At 48.6% G+C, this 20,281-nt stretch overlaps 1 protein-coding gene and 1 long non-coding RNA gene across 2 annotated transcripts; one reads left to right on the top strand and one right to left on the bottom strand.

The window, feature by feature from the left end:
• The first annotated feature begins 2,906 nt into the window (after nucleotides 1-2,906).
• TRIB3 (tribbles pseudokinase 3) lies at nucleotides 2,907-13,127 on the top strand. Its single transcript, XM_072943979.1, has 5 exons — nucleotides 2,907-3,151; nucleotides 5,533-5,618; nucleotides 6,508-6,798; nucleotides 9,812-10,104; nucleotides 11,815-13,127. The coding sequence occupies exons 3-5, from the start codon at nucleotides 6,508-6,510 to the stop codon at nucleotides 12,302-12,304; spliced, it is 1,074 nt and encodes a 357-aa protein (XP_072800080.1). The 5' UTR covers nucleotides 2,907-3,151; nucleotides 5,533-5,618; the 3' UTR covers nucleotides 12,305-13,127.
• On the bottom strand, nucleotides 4,618-10,963 carry LOC140687407 (uncharacterized). Its single transcript, XR_012061678.1, has 3 exons — nucleotides 10,097-10,963; nucleotides 5,251-5,310; nucleotides 4,618-4,706 (listed from the first exon to the last, which is right to left on the bottom strand). It is a non-coding gene; the product is annotated as an uncharacterized lncRNA (long non-coding RNA).
• Nucleotides 13,128-20,281: the final 7,154 nt, after the last annotated feature.

Genomic DNA, 20,281 nt, shown 5'->3' with positions numbered 1-20,281 from the left:
TCCATAATGTTTTTCTTTCAATTAGCTCATTTTTAAAAATGTTGTAGACCCAACAGGCTCTTCCCTTCTTTGCTATAATCCCTGGACCCTGTGCCAGGGATTCTTGGCCTGAGGCAGTGCTGCTCAGTATGGTAGCCATTTCTGTAGGGGGCTACTGACCACTTGATAGGGTGACTGAAGAACTGAATTTTCATTTTTTCGAATTTTAATTTTAGCAGGTGAAACATTTTCTCCATTAATCGCAACTTCATTGTTTTGTTAGGACATTTTACTTCAACCACTGACAATTTAGCCTTCATGCTATTTTGTGTCCAAATTAAGTGTAAAATATATGCCAGATTTTGCAGACATTAGTATGAGAAAAAATTTAGGTTATCTCGTTAACAATTTTTTTTACTCTCTGTTGAAATGATAATATGCCAGATACATTGGATTAAATAGAATATATTATTAAAATTAATTTCACCTGTTTCTTTTTATTTTTCTTTAATGCATAACTGGAAGATTTTAAACTACGTATTTGGCTCACGCCATGTTCTACCGAAAAGTGCTGGCCTGGAGAATTGGGATTTGATACCCCTAACTGCGATAATGTCCCAAAACCTGGGGAATTTCCAGTGACTGTACCCACAAGAGTCCTGGAAGAGGCTGCTGGGTTGCAAAAATTGTGAAATGTACAATGTGGGTGCTGGAGTCAGCTGTCCCAGGCTCATATCTGAAATCTGCCTCTTGTAACAAGCTGAGTGGTCTTAGGTAAGCCCCTCACCTTGACTCATCTATAGAATAGAAGTGACATTGCCCATTTCACAGTCCCTTAAGTGCCCCAGCACCTTTGCACTTACTTTCCCCTCTGTCTCCCCTCACAACTTTGTCCTTCTCACCCCTCCTCTTCCTTAAGTTCTTATTTTAAATATCACCTTCCTGATATGCCCTGCTGAAAACAGCCACCCTTCAGTCATATCTAATAGAGAACAAGTCTATGCTATGTATTCAAGAAAATACATAAACAAATTCATAGACATAGAACACAAACTTGTGGTTGCCAGGGAGGAGGTGGGAAGGGATAGACTGGGAGTTCAAAATGTGTAGATACTGACAGGCATATGTAGAATAGATAAACAAGATTATACGATATAGCACAGGGAAATATATACAAGATCTTTTGGTAGCTCACAGTGGAAAAAAAATGTGACAATGAATATATGTATGTTCATGTATAACTGAAAAATTGTGCTCTACACTGGAATTTGACACAACATTGTAAAATGACTGTAACTCAATAAAAAAGGTTTAAAAAAAATAAAAAATTTTGATCTATGGTTTAAAAAAAGAAAATACATGACACTTATAATCTGTTTTAAATGATCCTGGCTTATTGATTTTCTTTTCTTTAAAAAAATTTTTTTGTTTTTTTTTCGGGGGGGGGGTTATTAGGTTTATTTATTTATTTATTTGACAGAGATACTGGGAATCAAACCCAGGACATCATGCATACTAAGCATGTGCTCTACAACTGAGCTCTACTGTCCCTCTGGGTTTCTTTTTCTTTCTTTCTTTCTTTCTTTCTTTCTTTCTTTCTTTTTTTTTTTTTGATTCTATTTTCTTGATAATGGTTTGTCTTTCCACTGATTCATAAAGTCCATGAGGGCTGGAATGAGTCACTCTTGTCACCGCGGAGTACCCAGCATTTAGAACAGGGTCTGACACAGCATGAAACAAAGTTAGGAATGTATGAGTAAACCCAGCGCAGTCTGGCTTCAGAGCGGTGCTGAGAAAACAGCATCCCTGACTTTCCTTGCCCCTTACAGTCTATCTAGGTGCCTGGTGTAGTAAATGAGTTCATTCGTCCCTCCCCAGAAGGGAAGTCTCCAGGGTTAAATAAGATCCTAGAATCCCCTGGTGTGCCCTGAAGTCTCTGAGATGCAGGTGATCTAGTCCCTGAGGTTCTGCAACCGGGGAAACAAAGGTGACTCCACCTCCCTCCCATCAACCTCTGCCTGGAGAAGTTATTTTTTGACACTGGTGAATTCAGACACCAAGGCCTAAAAGGGATTGGACCCCTGGGACTGCACAGGGATGCTTCACCAGGGCCTCCCAGGCCTGGGGCCGCAAGTCGTGTTACAGTCGCTCTCTGAGCCTCCATTATTTCCACTCTGTTTACTGAGTATCTATGATGTGCCACACAGTCCTAAGTATTTAAGGTGTGTTAGCTTATTTAATTTATTTCCTGAAGTAGCACAGTGGGTCTGGACACTGTGGGTCTGGGCAGAGTTAGGGTCAGGGCACTTTTAGGTAGGCTGGTTCCTAGGTGATTGCTCTTAACTACCAGGCTGCACTGCCTCTATCTAATGAATTCTGTGAAGCCCGCCAGACCCCAGGCCTCCCCAGGGCACCACAATGGTTCTATTGAGCCCAGAGTCATCTCCTAGGTCTGTGGTCTTTGAAAAGCTCCTCGTTGCTTTCCCACAGCTGGGCCTCGGGCTGCCACTTTGTACAATAGGCAGAATGGAGCTTCCTGCCTGCCCAGGGTTCTCCTAAAGGTTTAATAAAGTAATATTAGGAGAAAGTGCTTTATAAACGGGGAAGCACCCAGGAAACTGTCACGGTTCACTTTTTCTCCCTAGCGCCCTCCTGAGAAAGAATTAACGTTCTTCTGTTTCACAGATGGGAAAACTGAGGCTCAGAAAAGCAAAATGCTTTCTCTAAGGTGATAGTGAAAGCCAGTGGCTGGTGTCTGCATTCAATCTTCGGGCGCGAGGCGGGAGGGGGACCAGACAACCCTAGAGGGCGGGTGAGGCAAGGGGTGCCGGAGCAGCGCGCGGATCGCACAGGAGGGGCGGGGCGCGCTCGGGCGGTGACCCCGAGGGGCGGGGCGCAGGGATGGTGCAATCCCCGGCCTGAGGGCATCAGGCGGCGGCTGATTAGCTCAGGTTTACATCACCCGGGCCGGAGCTGGAGCCCGGCGCCCGGAATTCCCGAGACACTCGCGGCGGAAGCGGCGACGGCTCCGCGCGCGTCCGGCTGCTGGGAGCCTGGGCCAGAGCTACACCCGGAGCCGCGTTCAGCCGCGGCGGAGCGGCCCGGGCCACCTGAGGGTGCCCAGCGACTCTGAACTCGGGCGGCGTCAGGAGCCCGCCGTGCACGGGGCAAGGTATCCGGCGGGGGCGGGAGGCGGCAGGGCGGCCGGGAGCCTCCGGGCGGCTGTGGTTGCTGCGTATCTCTCTCTCTCTCTCTCTCTCCCCCCCCCCACCGCCACCCCCCCCCTCACACACACACACACACACACACACACACACACACACACACCTTTTAACAAAACTCGCCGTCTGGGGAACGACCTGGGTTGAGTGTTCCCTCCCGACGTGTCCAGGTGACGCGGCCAGGCAGGGCGTGGGGTCGCCGAGTGTGGCCGACTCTGGCGGGTGCGAGGGTGCCCACCCGCGGGGCGTAGCAGCGTGTCCCTGGGGCAGAGGAAGCGGGGACTGCGGTGTCCCCGGCGTCACCTGGACGGGGTGTGCGGTGTCCGCGTTGGTGTGAGTGTGGGGCGGGCCGGGGAGTAGTTTAGCTGGGTGTGGGGAGGTCTGAGGGGGAACTGAGGGCTTGGGGCTTTGTCTGTGTGGATCTTCGGGGACCCGCGTGGATCACTGGAGTCCGGATGGAGCTATGTCTCCGGGTACCGTGCGAGCTGTGCGGAGGACTGGGCACCGGGCGGCAGGTGCTGGCCGTGCGGGGACGCGGCGGGGACAGGCTGGGTGCCCGCGGGCCCGGCAGGTGAGGGGTCAGGGGCAGCTGGGAAGCCGGAGCGAGGCCGCTGGCAGGTGTATGCTGGGCCCGGCGGCCACCGGTTCCCACGCTATAGGGGGCTCGCATCTTCTGTTCCTGCAGACTATGTGCGTGGTACCTGCTGACTCTGGGGTATGGGGCCGAGGTCCCAGGTCAGCCCCTTCTCCCAGCCCCTTCCCAGTACCCGCCCCTCGCCCCCGCCTCCCCTAGGTTTCCGCTAAACCTTCTGCCCGGGGATTCCGCGCCCACGGGAGAAGCTGTGCTGCTGTTACTGAGGGCGGGGCGGGGCGGGGCCGCCCACTGCCTTCGCGGTGGCGGGTTACGGGGTCAGACGCAGCGTGTGGCTTTGTTGCTATCCGTCCTGCAGTCCTGAATATAACCGTTGGGAGAGCTCTGTGTGCGTGTGCGTGCACGCTTGCTAGTGGAAGGCAGAGGTGCGTGTCACTTAATAATATGTGTGCCCCTCTCTGCCCTGCCTGTGTGCCTTGGCTGGCTATCTTGGACAGAGTGTATCTGAGGGGCGTGTGTACACCTGTCTGCCCTGGGTTGTGAGAGTAGGTGTGTTTGGTATGACCCGCCCTTATTCCTCGGGGAGTGTCAGGGAACGGATATTAGGGGCTGCCTCCATCCTACCACAGTGACTAGTTCTGCAGTGTGGCCTGCAAATTCCCTTGCTAATCTATAGACTCCATTACCCCATCCGTCCAGTGGAGCTTATCCCAGGCCCCACCAGACTCTGAGCTCTGCATAGGGCCAAAGCATCCTGGGGTGCTGATGTGGCCATGTGGTCCAGCGAGTCTCGGGACTTTGCAGGGTACAAAGCACCCATACAGCCAGGGATCATCTTGCTGTACTCTCAGAACAGCCAGTGCGGTAAGGAGTATCATCCTAGCTTCATCCCTGGGAGGTTTCTGAGACTTCAGCTGTGAAGAAGAAGAAGAAAGAGGAGGAGGAGAAGGAGGAGGAGGAGGAGAAGGAGGAGGAGGAGGAAGAGGAGGAGGAGGAGGAGGAGGAGGAGGAGGAGTAATGGACCAACAGCAGTGACTATTTCCTGACACCTACCCTGCAACAGGGCCATGTTACTTCATTTGTATTTTAATTTCATTATCCCAAAAAATCCTATGGGCTTTGTATCGTTTACAGATGAGGGGATTGAGGCTCAGGAATTTTGAAGAACTTGCCTAGGACTATCCAGCCAGGAAGATCTGAGCCAGGATTAGATCCCGAGAATATCTGAATACAGCCCTCCTCTACTGCATTCTTACCAAGATGGGGCTATGGCCTTTCACTCTCAGTGGGGGCTCCCTCCCTCCTAAGGCAGCCCATGCATTTGAGAGCAGCGTGATTGGGGAGGTGGGCCTCAGTCTGAGAACTGATTCTGAGTGATATTTCCCCTTAATCCTGCCAGGGACTGTCAGGAAGTTCTTTAATTATGCTGAAGTCTGTCTCCCTCTTAACACCTCATACCTGAGCCTCCTTGTCCCTCATCTGGAGCCTGGTGGATGGGCAGATGGGTCCCAGAGAGACCTATGAAAGGAAGGGAAAGAGGGAGAGGAGTATGGATGATGAAGGATGATGAGTGAATGAAGTGTTTACTGAATGTACACACGAATGTATGTTCTGGAATGAATATATGTACTGTCAAGTGAACAAAGCAAGCTACTGAACAGTATATCCAAGATAATCTCTTTTATGTAAAAAACCCCACCAACATGTAATATGATGTTATCTCCACGTCTGTATCTATAGGTGTGTAAGTGCACAGGAAGAGGTCTGGAAGGACCCAGACTAAATTGTCCACAGTAGCTTCTGGCCTCCTGGGACACTCCAAGAAGGTAGGTATTTGGTAGGGAGGCAAGGGAATTTTCAATTTCAATAATTTAAAATAAAGATTCTACATTCATGTATTGAGTACTTCAAAACAGATACTGATAGGTAATAGCTGCTGATACTACAGCACTCAGCAGATATAGTGCAAAATCACTCCTCCTCCCTCTCACCAATCATCAAGTCCCTTTCTGCACTTTACTTTTTTTTTTTTGGTCATTTAACAGTTCACTCTGGAGATCTTTCCAATTAGCACATAAAGAATTTCCTCTTCTAATCTTTCAAATGGCTACAACTGTTCTATGTATGGATGAAATTGAGTGTATCTAACCAGTTCGCTCATGATGGACCTTCAATTGTTTCTATCATACGGGTTGCAGGGATAACCTTGTAATTTACATCATTGCATCAGTACGTAGAGAGTTTCCTGGTCTTTTTCAGAGATGCATAGTATTCCACCGTGTGGCTCACTGTGATCGTTTTTTTTGTTTGTTTTGTTTTGGTTTTTTTGGGGGGTAATTATTTATTTTAATGGAGGCACTGGGGATTGAACCCAGGACCTTGTGCATGCTAAGTACACACTCTACCACTGAGCTATACCTTCCCCCCTCTACCATGGTGTTTTAAGCAGCCTCTTACTGCTGGACATTTGGAGGTATTTCCTGCTTTTTACTATTAGACAGAAGGCTTTGATAAACAGCCTTTCACATATTTAATTTTTTGACGAGCATTTTAGTTGAAGTGGGAAACCCAGTCAAGAGTATGTGTGTTTGTCCATTCAATGCACACCACGAACTCACCCTTCATAAAGGCTGTGCAGTGTATCCTCCCACCAGCAGAGGAAGAGAGGGGTCACCAAGCAGCTTGACTTTAGTGCCTCTCTCCCCTTCTTTCTAGATGCGAGCCACCCCTCTGGCTGTTCCTAAGGGTGTCCCCTCCCGGAAGAAGCAGCTGGACTTGGATGATGACCTAGACACTGAGCGTCCCACCCGGAAGCAAGCTCTAAGTGGGCTCCAGCCCAGGCTGCCGCCCTGCCCCCTGCCCCCGAGCCCACCCCGTGCTCCAGTCTGTGCCCCTGCTGTGACTGCTGCCTCTAGGCTTGGACCCTATGTTCTTCTGGAGCCTGAGGAGGGCAGCCGGACCTACCGGGCCCTGCACTGCCCCACCAGCACCGAGTACATATGCAAGGTACGTGCCCCAGGGGCCACTGTCCCCAAGCATCACAGGGAGCTGGGGAAGGGCCTTGGCTCCAAAGGATTGCCAGGGCTGAAGGGTCCTTATATTAATTCAGTTCTGTTTTTATTGGGCAAGTGGCCAATGAGTCCCCAGCTCTCTGTCAAGCCCCAGGCCAGGCTGAAACCAGAGAGATAAACCAGATGGTCCCAACCCTGGGAGAATCCACAGCTTAGGCCCACAGTATGAGAGATGTTGCTGGGGTAGAGCTTAGGGGCCACGAGAGCACAGAGAAGCCTCTATTATATTGGAAGGCAGAGTCGGAAAAGGATGAGTAGGAGTTAGCCAGGGAGAAGAGGGAGAAGGGAGTTCCAGCAGGGGAAGCAGCTGTGCAGAGGCCTAGAGGAGTGAGAATGCAACCCTTCAGAGAATTAAAAGGACTTCATCATGGCCGGAGTGGACAGGGTGTGCAGACACGGCCAGAAGATGAGTGCTGGCAGCCACTGGTGGTGAAAGCATTAGGAAGGAGCCCCTCGCTGGGCTAGGGGAGCCCCTGAAGATATTTGCACAAGGGAAGGATGAGATATGGTAGACATCAGAACTCCTAGGACCCCGGAGGTCATTGGCCCACTGGTGGCCATTTTACAGATGGGAAGACTGAGGGAGAGGAGAAGGGCCAGGCATGAAGCCGCATGGCACTGGGCCTGGATCCTAGGGCAAGGTCCAGTGTTCCTGACAGAAATCAGAGTTCTTGGCTAAATCCAGGAAACAGGAAAGGCCAAGCGACCCATTCAGGACACCACCAGGTCACAGCCCACAAGGACAGGGATGAGAAAGCGTAATAGTTGGTATTTGCATGTAGTACCATTGCACTGATTGTTTGGTCTGCATAATCTCCTCTAATTTTCACACAATCTTTGAGGTAGTGATTCTCATTGGGCCCATTTTTTTAGCTAGAGGACAGGCGCTGAGGCTCCGAGGCTCCGAAAGCTGTGGCTACTCTCCGCGTTACAGAGCCAGGAGGTGTCAGAGCTGAGACTGCACTTGGGCAGGTTGGGCCCAGAGCCACGTGCCACGTGCTATGACAGGTGGTTCAGACACAGGCAGGGCAGGCTGGCTCTGGTGGGCAGGGGGAAGGCAGATGGGGGAGACTCAGGCACATAGGGATGAGCAGAAGCGGGGCTGGGTCCCCTTGGAAATGCATCAGCCCCTTCTGATGGGGGAACAGTGGGCAGGGGGACAGATCTGGACACCAGATTTACCTGGCCCCGGGCTGCCTGACGCAGGTCCCCAGGGCTACTCCAGGTGCTCAGAGGAAACCCCAAACTCTGGGTCCCCTTCCTACAGCATCACAGGTTTTATCTGTTTCCCCTGGGGAAGGAAGTCCATGCTGAGAGGAATGATGGAAGCAAGTGGGGCCAGAAGCGCCACACTTCCACATGGCCCCAGTTATTCAGGATCATTTAGGAAAATCTACTGGGATGTGCTTGTGCCTCCGCCCAGAATGAACTGTGGGGGTTGACCTGCCATTTCCACATTGTCTAGGCTTCTCAGTGCATAGAAAGATCAGCATCCTGTCTTTATAGACTATTGTCTTATTCATTAATTCAACCAACCTTCAGCAAGCCCCTGTACGTGCCGTGCACCATGCTGTGCCTCAAAAGTAGACCAAGTTCTGCCCCCACAGTTCACTCTGGGCGTGAATAAGCCGAATATATGTCAGGTGATCCTAACTGCTATGGAGAGAAACCTAGAAGCTGGGAGCGAGGGGATCGGGGAAGGGAGGTGGTGCAGGTAATCTTAGCTGGAGGTCCAGAAAGACCTTTGTGAGGAGGTGACTTTGAGAAGTGACTTGAATCAGGGGAGCCCCTGTGGGTACCTAGAGGAGAGCATGCAGGTGGCAGGAAAAGCAAGTGCAGATTCTCAGAGGCAGGGATGTGCTTGCCCTGACTTTTTTGAAAGTCTCTGTTTTTAGATTATTTCCTCCAAGCCACCCCAACTGTTGTTTTGTTTTAAGACATATGCTTATTTTTTTCACAGATTAAATATGTATATGCTTTATTTATCTGTTTTTATTTTCTGTATGATTAAGATTTGTTTTTATTCTTTGTGCACAAAGGGTTTAAAGGCAGATAAACCAAAGAGAGTAGACCAGCTCTGCCACTGATGAGCTATGTGGCTTCCAAGTCACCTTCCTCTGAACATCCTTTCAGGACTATGGTGAAGTTTCCATCTAATGTCAGTAAAGCCCCAGCACCATTCATTCGCTAGGACTTACTGCCCACCCACCCTTTCCTTCATTCCTCAAGCAGGCATTGAATGCTGGCCTATGCCAGCCACTGGGGAGCTAACTTGACTGACAGCCATGGTCTCTGCCCTCCTGGTGCCCACAGTCAAATGCATTAGACAGTAAAAGGCCAAAAAACTAGATATTTACAAATTCTGATAAGCATTGCAAAGAAATTAAGAAGGATGCTGAAATATAGAATATTTTGGAAGGGGGCACCCATTTTAGGAAGTGTAGCCTGGAAGGGACTCCAGGAAAGTGACCTGAATGATTGAGATGGCCAAGGGATAAGCCTTCCAGGTGGGAGGCACAGGCAGTGCAAAGGCCCTGAGGCAGGAAAGAGCCCGAGCTGCTATGGAAACGCAGCCAAGTTCAGTATGGCTGGAATGGGAGGTGGGGGAGGAAGGAAGGTGGGTCCCATGGTGAGAGTGGTGAGGTTGTCAGGAAAGATGCTGGGCTTGGGTTACCTGCTATTTTTGAATCAGCTGAAGTTTAAGGCCATATAAGGTAACAGTTAAGAGCACAGATGATGGAGAGCACGGATTCAGGTCCCAGCTCTGCCACATGTTTGAGGCATGGTCCTCCAGCTTCCTCAGCATTGAGACATGGGACTGAAGCGCTTGGCCCAGGGTGCGGCACACAGGAGTGTGTGCAGGATTGGCCCTGACCGTCTCCAAGGCCGGCCTGGGCCCCACGGGGTACCCCCCTCCTCCGCCCGCTCACACCGTGTTCTGCCCACAGGTGTACCCAGCCTGCGAGGCCCTGGCGGTGCTGGAGCCCTACTCGCGGCTGCCCCGCCACGGGCACGTGGCCCGGCCGGCGGAGGTCCTGGTGGGCCCGCAGCACCTGTACGCCTTCTTCCCGCGGCCGCACGGGGACATGCACAGCCTGGTGCGCCGGCGCCGCCGCCTGCCCGAGCCCGAGGCCGCCGCGCTCTTCCGCCAGATGGCCGCCACCCTGGCGCACTGCCACCAGCACGGGCTCGTCCTGCGGGACCTCAAGCTCCGGCGCTTCGTCTTTACTGACCGTGAGAGGTGAGCGTGGCCGCCGAGAAGTCCCCTTGATTTGGACCCAACGGATGTCTTTGTCCCGGTTAGACTGCGGTTACGCATTTTGGGCCGAAAAACCTTAGAAGCGGTAAGGCCTTCTCAGCGCATCCTATCAGGAGATACAGGATGCTGATGCCTGCTATTGTGACGTTAACCTCAGTCTTTGGTAAAGGTGGCCTGGGCCAAGTTTCTCCACTGGAAGTTTCCTAATTTACCCTTTGTAGTGAATAATTACCTTGAACAATACCTTGTAATTAGTAAGTACCATGAGGTGCTTTGAGGCTATGCATGTAAATATTCTGTTTCTCCTCAAACTTTTACCCACTAATTTCAGCCACCATCCGTTTTGCCTGTAGCAGTTATTCCAGTGATGTTTGCCTGAGGGTGGTTTTCTCTTTCCTTCTACAGTTTATACCAAAACGAATACGCTTTCAGTAAGTAGAATGTAAATCTTACAATGATTTTTAAGCTAATACACAGCTTCAAATCATTTTGAACTTTGGGTGAGTCCAACACCCCCAGACCTCCCAGAAATGAGAAAAGTGCATGCTTCTCTTTTCAAGGCTGTGATTTGAGAAGCACCATCGGTAGAGGAGGGAGGGTGGAGTCAGGCAGACCTGAGTTCAAATTCTGATTCTACCTTTTAACTTGCTCTTTGGCCTCGAGCAATGGCTTCACCTGCCTGAGCCTTGATTTTTTTTATCTGGGAAATGGGCCATTAATGCTGACACCTCCACCCACCCCTGCGCTGTGATTCTCAAGACTGGTCAGTGTTTTCAGACAGGCACCCAGGAAGTGGTGCCATTGGAATAAATAAGATTACTAGCAGTGGGAAGGTAAGGTGATCTAGAGCGCCCTGGCAATTATTTAAAGCAGATGTTGCAGATGGTGGCCTCTACCCTTCCCCCCCCCTCACATACCTGTTCATTTGTTTTTTTGTTTTTTTTTTTAACATTTTTTATTGATTTATAATCATTTTACAATGTGTTCATTTGTTTTTAATTGAAATCAGTTGCCAACTTTTTTTAAACTGGGATTTTTTTCATTAAAACATGATTTCTGGCTTCTCCTGTGGAAGAATGGGACGTACATGAGTGGTTCACAGCGCTGGCTCTGGGTAGGGGAGAGCTGGGGTGCACATCCCAGCCCTGTGCCCCTGGCTACACAGTCTTCCTCCTCATAAGTTGTGTGAGAATGAAATGAGATGCCCTAGGTACAGCTTAGCTCAGGGTCAGTTACACAGTGGATGCTCCAAATATTTACTGTAATGTAGTTAGTGGTGCCCTTTTAAGGCAGGATTTGTGCTGGGATGTTTGGGACAGTCCCCACTTCTTAGGAATTTCTCTCATTTTGGTGCCTGCCTAGACTCTAAGTTTGCATCGAGTTTAAGAGGCTTGATGCCCTCAGCCCCCTCAGTAACCCCCTCCCCTGCCCCAGAGATTGTTGGGAAATGTATTCCTCTCAGAGTCCTAGTTCAAACTGAATGGCTCTGTGTCCTTGAGAAATGACTTAACCTTTCTGAGCTAGACTTCCTCATCTGTAAAATGGGCTCAACCATCCAGCCTCATAGGACTGGCTCATGTCTGCCAAATACCAGCAGCCTCTTGGGAACTGGGTGCCATGAAGGGCAACAGTGTGGGGTGGTGGTGTTGGGGTCACCACTGGCTGACCCCTCTGTCCCTTCCTGTGCTGCAGGACAAAGGTGGTGCTGGAGAACCTGGAGGACGCCTGTGTGCTGACCGGGTCTGACGACTCCCTGTGCGACAAGCACGCGTGCCCAGCCTACGTGGGCCCTGAGATCCTCAGTTCCCGGGCTTCCTACTCCGGCAAGGCGGCGGATGTCTGGAGCCTGGGTGTGGCGCTCTTCACCATGCTGGCCGGCCACTACCCCTTTCAGGACTCCGAGCCCATCTTGCTCTTTGGCAAGATCCGCCGAGGGGCCTTTGCTCTGCCTGAGGGCCTCTCGGCCCCCGCCCGCTGCCTGGTCCGCTGCCTCCTCCGACGGGAGCCCACTGAGCGGCTCACGGCCTCGGGCATCCTGCTGCACCCCTGGCTGCGGAAGAATGTGATCCCCCCAGCCCCAACGCGATCCCACCTCTGGGAGGCTGACCAGGTGGTCCCGGAGGGGCCGGGGCTGGAGGAGGTGGAGGAAGAGGGAGAAAGAGACGTGGGTCTCTATGGCTAACCCGCCCTGCTAGAGTTTCAACTGCAAATAGTGGGTTGAGTTTGGGGTATCTCCAAGCTCTCTCCTGCCTCTTTGAACCTTAAGTGCCTTCTGGGAGGGAGAAAAGAGGAGGCATGTGTGGAGCACACTGGATGCACACCTGGTGGTTCTGCACACCTGTGCACATGAACTCGTGCTTTGCCAAGTCCTTGTCAGGTGCTCACTGGGCCAACCCCCGTGCCGGGTGCTGGGAACACCACAGTGAATGACAGAGACAAAACTCCTGCTCACAGGTTGACAACCCCTTTCCACGCACACAGGTCCATGTCCACCCCAGGCACAGGCGGTGCAGCTGTTGGCATCCATTCTTGCAGGAGCCTGGGCATGTCCGACATGGGACGGTCCCTTTCACAAACAATCCAGCTGCCTTTGTATCTTGCACCTTTTCAGAGAAATGGAAGCATCCCTGTGCCAAAGGCTCCAGGCCTCTTTCTTGTAACTCAGGACCCCAGCACCCAGACTGTGCTGGGAACTGTGCTCCCACTAGCTCTGTCCTCCTGTTCAAGGGATGCCTATCCAGGCCCGAGCCAAGGACTTGGGCTGGAAGATCAAGAGAGTAGACTGTGAAGCTGGTCCTCATCTAACTCAGAGTGGTTTGGAATGAGGGGCCAAGCACCAGAGTTGGGGGACAGGATTAGGCAGGGTCTGTCCCTTGGCCTCCTGGATAGTTCCAGGCTCTGTCCTGGGCACACCTGGGGCCCAGGACCCTACATCAACACTACGGGTTTTAGATGTTAAGAGTATATATTTTTACCTTGTGCCTAATAAAGGAATTCTGAAATACTTTCATCTCTCCTGGATGTTTCATGCAGTTTCTCCTCCCCATCTCTTATCAGTTTTCTCTGCCTCCAAAAACAAGCCCCAGGGTGAAATTTGGAAGCCTTATTTCTCAACCTCAAATGAGTGGTTCATAAGAACTGAAGACCCAGTGGGGCTTCCCTCTTCCCTCTGTTCTTCTGGATATCTTGGTGTCTCAGGGTATTTTTGGCTGTAAGTAACTGAAACCCTGAGTCATAGTGGCCTGAAAAAGAAGAAAATGTATTTCACACAAAGCAAGACATTAACAGCGGGGTGGAGTTGCCGGGTTGGTTGATTCAGCGCTCAGAGCTGTTAGCAAGGACCCTGGCCCCAGGCTCATTCTGTCTCTCTGTGCTGTTGTCCCAGGTAACTGCTGGCACAGTGGCTACAGCAGTCCCACCAGGTGCTGCTTTAAAGAGATCCACGACCACAGGAAGAAGGAGGTGGCATGCTAGTCCTTGGGAATGCAGAGCTGCGGAGTCAGGCTGCCTGGAATGAAATCCTGGCTCCAATATTCACTAGCGTTTGACTCTTGGTGTGTTTCTTAACCACTGTATGCCTCAGAATCTTCATCTGTAAAGTGAGAGCAAACAGTACCTAACTCATGAGCATTGAACGAGTTATTTTACCTAAAGCACTTAGGATAAGCAGTGCCTGGCATAACAAGCCCTCCATCAGAGGTGGTTGCTGTTGTTCCCTTCATAGCTCTTTCTTGGGATGGGGAAAGCTTTCCCAGGAGCACTCCTAACAGACTTTCCCACATACCTCATTGGCCAGAACTGGGCCACATGCCCTTTCCTGACCAATCACCAACAAGGGAAATGCAGTTACATTAATTAATCATGCCAATTCTCCAGCTGTAGGTGGGGGCAGCCTCCCTGAGGCTCATGTAGGTGGTTTGGGAGTGGTGGGAGAGAGATACCTGAACAGAATCAAATTCTGAGAGGAAGGAGGCAGTGGGAGAAGGCAGAAGGAAGACAACTGAGGTACCCTGGTCAACAGCCTGCTAACTGCAGAAAGGTGAGGGAGGCCATCCTAGATCACCCAGCCACCAGTTGACCTCCCAGCTTACTACAAAGGCTGACCCAGACCAGAATTCCCCAACTTACCCACAGAATCATGGGCTAAATAAAATGATTATTGTTCTAAGCCATTAAATTTGGGGGTGTTTTGTTACACAGCAAATGCTAACTGATACAGACAAGGACAAGTCAGCCTCATCTCTATGCACCCAGTATCATTCTCCCACTACCCCCAACCCCCTGTGCATCACCCAGAACAGGGACCAGCTGTATCTAGGATCTTACGGAGAAGCCCCCAAGTTCTTACCCTTCCTCCCCAGCCTCCAACAGACCCTGCCCCAGCTTGCTTGCAAGCTGTGTCCTCTCCGGTGCCTGTGGAGCAAGGGCAAGGGGGATCAGTCCATATAAAACGGGAGCTGCCAAGTGGCAGGTCTTTATCTACATTACACAGAGATTCATCCATGCCTTACAACAATTCCATGAGGCAGATGGTCTTGTCATTTCACAGAAAAGAAAAATGAGATTTGGAGACGGCAGAAGATTAGTCCAAAATCACATAGTAGAGAGAAAAACTCACCTGGTTTTATCTTGAAGCAGGAACTTTTTATGGGGCCATTGCAAAGCCGCCACATGAAAACTGTCTCATAAAAATTTGAGTCCACTCTCACCAAGCAATGCATGTAGCCACACCCCTGGCTACAATTAATGGGGGCTTTCATGTTTTATTTGTAGTCATTGAATGATCACCATATAAGAGCTTTACAATATCAGAAGTAACATATATTACTGGGTGAGAGGGACTGTTAGAAATTTAATTGGGGATTTTCTCTGGAACTGGGATTAAATACAACCGATCACACTGTGACCTGTTAGTGTATTGGTTCACTTAGCAATTCAACAACAATTACAAATGCAACTGTAGGGCAGGCTCCATGCTACATAGAGGCAATGTGGTCCCTTACCCTCAAGGATTCAGTCTCGTAGAGGAGAGAGATGTTAAAAAGACAAGCACATGAATGAGGAAGTTAATTATACCTGTGTATGTGCTTTCTGGCAAAGATGGGCGTCACCAACCTGTCCTATGATCCCCTACCTGTCCTAGCCTTCCTTACAGTCACATGATTAGTTCTGACCAATGGTGTATGTGTGTAGAAGTAACAAAGAGGTTGCCACTTCTGGGGTGAAGCGATGGAGAGCTGGTGGGCCCCCATCTTGTTTTCCCTTCCACTGATACCCTGAGGCCATGCATTCCCTAAGCTACAAGAGAGGGAAGGACCACCAGATCCACCCTGGATTTTACTGAGCAAGAAATGAAGCTTCCTGTGTTAAGTCTGCGCAATTTGGAGTGTGTCTGTTGGGCAGGTAGTGTTAATTACATTGACGACGGAAACTTGCCACGACAGAAGGAAGGACAGTTCTCTCCCCTACTAACGAGGCTGAATCAGAATTTGTTGTATTACACAACCCAAAACGTAGTGGTTTTGGATTCTCTGGGTCAGCAGTTTGGGCTGGGCTCAGCTGGGTCACTCATGGGGTTGCAGGTAGGGGGCGGCTCAACAGGGCAGCTGCCGCCTTATCCACTCGTCTGCCATCTGCAGATTGGCAGGCTTAGGGAGCCTTGGCTGGGATGGCTCGTCTCTGCTCCACATGGTCTCAGCCTCCAATAGGCTGAGGCCAGCTCCTTCACCGGTGGTCTTTGGAGTTTCAAAAAGGAGCAAGGGAATGCAGGGTGTAGCTCAAGTGATAGGAGTATAGGCTTTGCATGTAAAAGGTCCTGGGTTCAATCCCTAGTACCTCCTCTAAAAATAAATATATGTATGTAAATAAATAAGCCTAGCTACCCTCCCCTTGAAAAAAGGGAAAAAAGAAGATTCGTATCAGAATGACATGGACAGATCCAGGAGATGGGGAAATAAATTCTCTCTCTCTCTCTCTTTTGTTTAGTAAACTCCCTCTCTTGATGGGAGGAACTGAAAGTAACTTTTGGCCTTTTTTCCCCCTTCAATATACAGCATGAGATATACTTGATTAAATCAACGGACCCCTGTATACCTAAAACTGACTCTGCAGGTTGTGTGTCTGTGGGCCAAATGCTTGGTGTCTCTGGGCCTCAGCCTGTTCCCCTTTTCTTTTGAGGCTACGCCCTGCCCATCCCTTGAGGCACAACCAGGAGCCTCTTCTGACCCTGTCAGAGCCGGCCTGCCCTCCCCTGCACACTGAAGCCCTTAGAACAGGGTTCTCAGAGGTCATTGGTCAGTCTCCTAGGGTGCTTGTTTGAAATGCAGATCCCTGGATACTCCCTAGACCTGGTGAGGCAGAAGCCCTGGGGTTCTGCATCTTAACCATCTCCCTGGGCCATGCTGTTGAGCATCCAAATTGGAGAAACTCTCTGTTTGGAGAAATTCTTCCACCCTGGGGACTTGGAGATCACGTTAGCTCCTCTCTGGGTCTGTTTGTGAAATGGGTGTATACTGGGCATGAATTCTATCTGCCTGTGCTGTTAGGACAAGCGCCTAGATGTGGGAGGGTTTTGTCAGAGGTCAAAATCTGAGCCGCCACCACTGCTGGACCAGCTTCCTGGGGAAGCCTTCGTTCCTTCCTCATTCCCTTTCTCCTCGCCTGGCTTTGTGGTTCTTCACAGCAATTAGCCCCACCTGGCAGGACACTCTATCCGTTTGTTTGTGTGAGTTTCATAAATCCAGGGACCATGTTTTGTTTATAGCTGTCTCCCTGGCTCCAAGAATATGCCTGCCACATAGAGCTGCTCAATAAATGGTTTTTTGTTTGTTTGTTTCCCTTAAATTTTTTTCTTTTTGTTTCTTTTTTTAAATTAAAAAATAATTTTTGATGGGGGGGTGGGGGGAGGTAATTAGGTTTATTTATTTATTTTCGGAGAATGTACTGGGAATTGAACCCAGGACCTTGTCCAGGCTAATCATGGGCTCTACTGCTTGAGCTATAACCTCCCCACTAAAATTTTTTAATGGGAGAGGTAATTTTAGGTTTATTTGTTACTTTTGTGTAACACAGGTACTGGGAATTGAACCCAGGACCTCCTTCATGCTAGGCATGCCCTCCAGCACTGAGCTATCCCATCCCTGACTGTTTGCTGAATGACTGAATGAAAGTGGTTGCCAGGCAGATCCTACATACCTAGAGCAGAGTCAGGACACTTACTAGGGATGGTTAATGTTTCCTTAGCACATACTACATGCCAGGCATGGTTCTAAGTGCTTTATATGCATTGCCTCCTTTGACATGTGAGAGCCAGCTTCTAAGATGGCCCTCAATGATCCTCAACACCTGGTTTCTGTGCTTTTGTGTAGTTCCCTCCTACCCTGAGCTGGGTTGACAGTGTAGTAGGATACTGTGAAAATAAAGGAGTATGACTTTAAGACTAGGCCATAAAATATTATGGCTTCTGCCTTGCTCTTCTGGATCATCTGTTCTAGGGAAACCAGCTGTCATGTTGCTAGGACACTCGGGTACCCTGTGGAGACATACATATGGTGAGGAATTTAAGTATCCTGCAGAAAACCAGCACCAACCAGGGATATGAGTGAGAGTTCTTGAAAGTCAATCCTCCAGCCCCAATCAGGCCTTCAGATAACTGAAGCCCCAGCCACCATCTTAATTACAGCTCTGAGAGACCTTGAGCCAAAACTACCTAAGAAGCTGTTTCTGAATTCCTAATCTATAGAAACTCTGTAAGCTCTACATGTTTATTGTTATTACTACTACTATTATTATTATTATTTATAAATAACAGAAATTTATTTTTCACTGTACCAGAGGCTAGGAAGTCTAAGGTCAGGATATTGGCAGATTCAGTGTCTGAAGAGGGCTGGCTTCTTGGTTCATAGAAGGCCACCTTCTTTTTTTTCTAATTGAAGTACGGTTGATTGACAATATTGTGTTAGTTTTGGGTGTAGAGCAAAGTGATTTAATTATATATATATATATATATATATAAAATGGAAAAGAATCTGGAAAAGAATATATTCTTTTTCAGATTCTTTTCCATTATAGGTTATTACAAGGAATCTAATATAGTTCCCTATGTCTACATGTTTATTATTGTTTGAAGCTGCTAAGTTTGAGGATAATTTTCTATGTATCAATAACCAATAACTGATGCAGATTCTCAAAACAGCCCTATGAGGGAGGGGCAATCATGACGGCTGTTGTACAGAGGGGGAAATTGAGCCCAGAGAAGGGAAGTCTCTTGTCCAAGGTCACACAGATAGTGAACTGTGGGACTGAAGCCAGGTCTGATTGACTACAGAGTCTACCCACTGGGATGAAGGATGTCCAAAGCAATGCCAGGCTTTGCCCTTAAAGGAACAAAGCTAAGCCCAGAACACCTGCAAGAATATATCTGCCTCTAATATAAATTTGTGCAGGCGACCTCAGGGCTGAAGAGAAGTGACCATCATAAACTGGCAGGTTCAGCAGAAGAAAACAAGGTAATAGGGGTGAAAACCAGCAGAAACAGACACTCAGAGTTCAGACAGCAATATTATCAGACACAGACTATAAGACAGAAATGTTTAATGGACTTAAATAACTAAATAAATAACAAACTTGAAACTATGGCCAAAGTATAGGAAATTATGTCAAGTAACATAATGGATTTGAAAATCTAGTAGAACTTCTCAAACGAAAAATAAAATAACTAAAAAATTCCACAGATGGATTAAACCACAGATTAGATGTGGCTAAAAGGGAACGAGTGAGACAAAAAGTAGATGTCAACCTCAGATTCAAGAGACTCCATAAATTTTCGTACATAGACAACATCATAGTAAAAATGCAAAACACCAAAAACAAAGAAAAAAATCTTAAAAGCACTCAGAGGGGGGAAAAAAACCGAGATTACTTTCAAAAGAACAGCAGTACATGATGAACCTCAAAAACGTTATGCTAAGTAGAGGAAACCAGTTGCAAAGAAACACATATTGTAAGATTTAATTTATGAAATGTCCAGATTAGGAAAATCTATAAAGGCCAAAAGTAGACTAGCTCTGGGGAGTTGAAGAGTAGGAGACTGGGAGTGTCTGCTAATGGGTACAGGGTTTCTTCTCTGGGGGTGATAGAAATGTTCTAAAGTTAGGTTATGGTGCCGAGGAGGGCATAGCTCAGCGGTAGATTGTGTGCTTGGCATGCACAAGGTCTTGGGTCAGTGTCCAGTACCTCTGTTAAAATAAATGAATAAATAAAAAATAAATAAACAAACCTAATTCCCCCGACAAACAAACAAAATTAATTTTAAAAAGTTAGATTATGGTGATAGTTGCACAATTCTATACTAGAAGCCATTAAATGTACACTTTTAAATGGGTGGATCTTACAGTATATAATTTATATCTCAGTAAAGCTATTTAAAGAAAGAACAGCAGTTAGACTGACAGATAAGGATGGCTCAACAGCAACCATGGAAACCAGAAGACAATGGAATGCTGTCTTCAAGGTGATGAAATGCAAGCTAGAATTCCATATCCGGCAAAAATCCCTATCAAGAATGAGGTCTACTGGGGAAGGGTATAGCGGAAGTGGTAGAGTGCATGCCTAGCACGCACAGAGGTCCTGCGTTCAATCCCCAGTACCTCCATGAAAGAAATAAAATAAGTAAACCTAATTTACCCAACTCCCTTCCCACAAAAAAAAAAAAAAAAAGAAGAAGTAAAAAGAAAGAAAAGAATGAGGTCTAAAGAAAGACTTTTCAAACAAAACCCAAGAAAGTCTGTCACCAGAAGACGTGCCCTACAGGGAATTCTCAAACAGCAGTTCTCAAACTTGGCTTCCCATTACACTCACCAGAAAGCATTAGAAACCCCTGATGCCTAGGCCCACTACAGATACTCTGAATCAAGTGATCTGAGATGTGGCCTGGGCATAGGAGTTTTAAAAGTTCCTCAGGCGATTCAAATGTACAGCCCAGGCTGAGAAACCTACATATCTGTCTTACTGGAGATATTTCAGGCAAAAGGAAGGTGTTCCCAGATGAAAGTCTGAGATTCCTTCCGTCACATAACATAGACTCCTTGAACACCTATTATGTGTTAGGAACTGTTCTAGACACCATAGAACATAACTACGAGCAAAACAGACAAAAATC

Source organism: Vicugna pacos, chromosome 19 (genome assembly GCF_048564905.1).
Source record: "Vicugna pacos chromosome 19, VicPac4, whole genome shotgun sequence".
Taxonomy (NCBI): domain Eukaryota; kingdom Metazoa; phylum Chordata; class Mammalia; order Artiodactyla; family Camelidae; genus Vicugna; species Vicugna pacos.
The sequence above is the reverse complement of the archived record's forward strand: the minus strand, read 5'-3'. Positions and strand labels throughout refer to the sequence as shown.

Bases quoted from the DNA above. Each gene is read 5' to 3' on its own strand.
- TRIB3 (XM_072943979.1), top strand. From the start codon at position 6,508: ATGCGAGCCACCCCTCTGGCTGTTCCTAAGGGTGTCCCCTCCCGGAAG. The intron at 6,799-9,811 runs GTACGTGCCCCA...TTCTGCCCACAG, and splicing joins GCACCGAGTACATATGCAAG to GTGTACCCAGCCTGCGAGGC. The intron at 10,105-11,814 runs GTGAGCGTGGCC...CCTGTGCTGCAG, and splicing joins GTCTTTACTGACCGTGAGAG to GACAAAGGTGGTGCTGGAGA.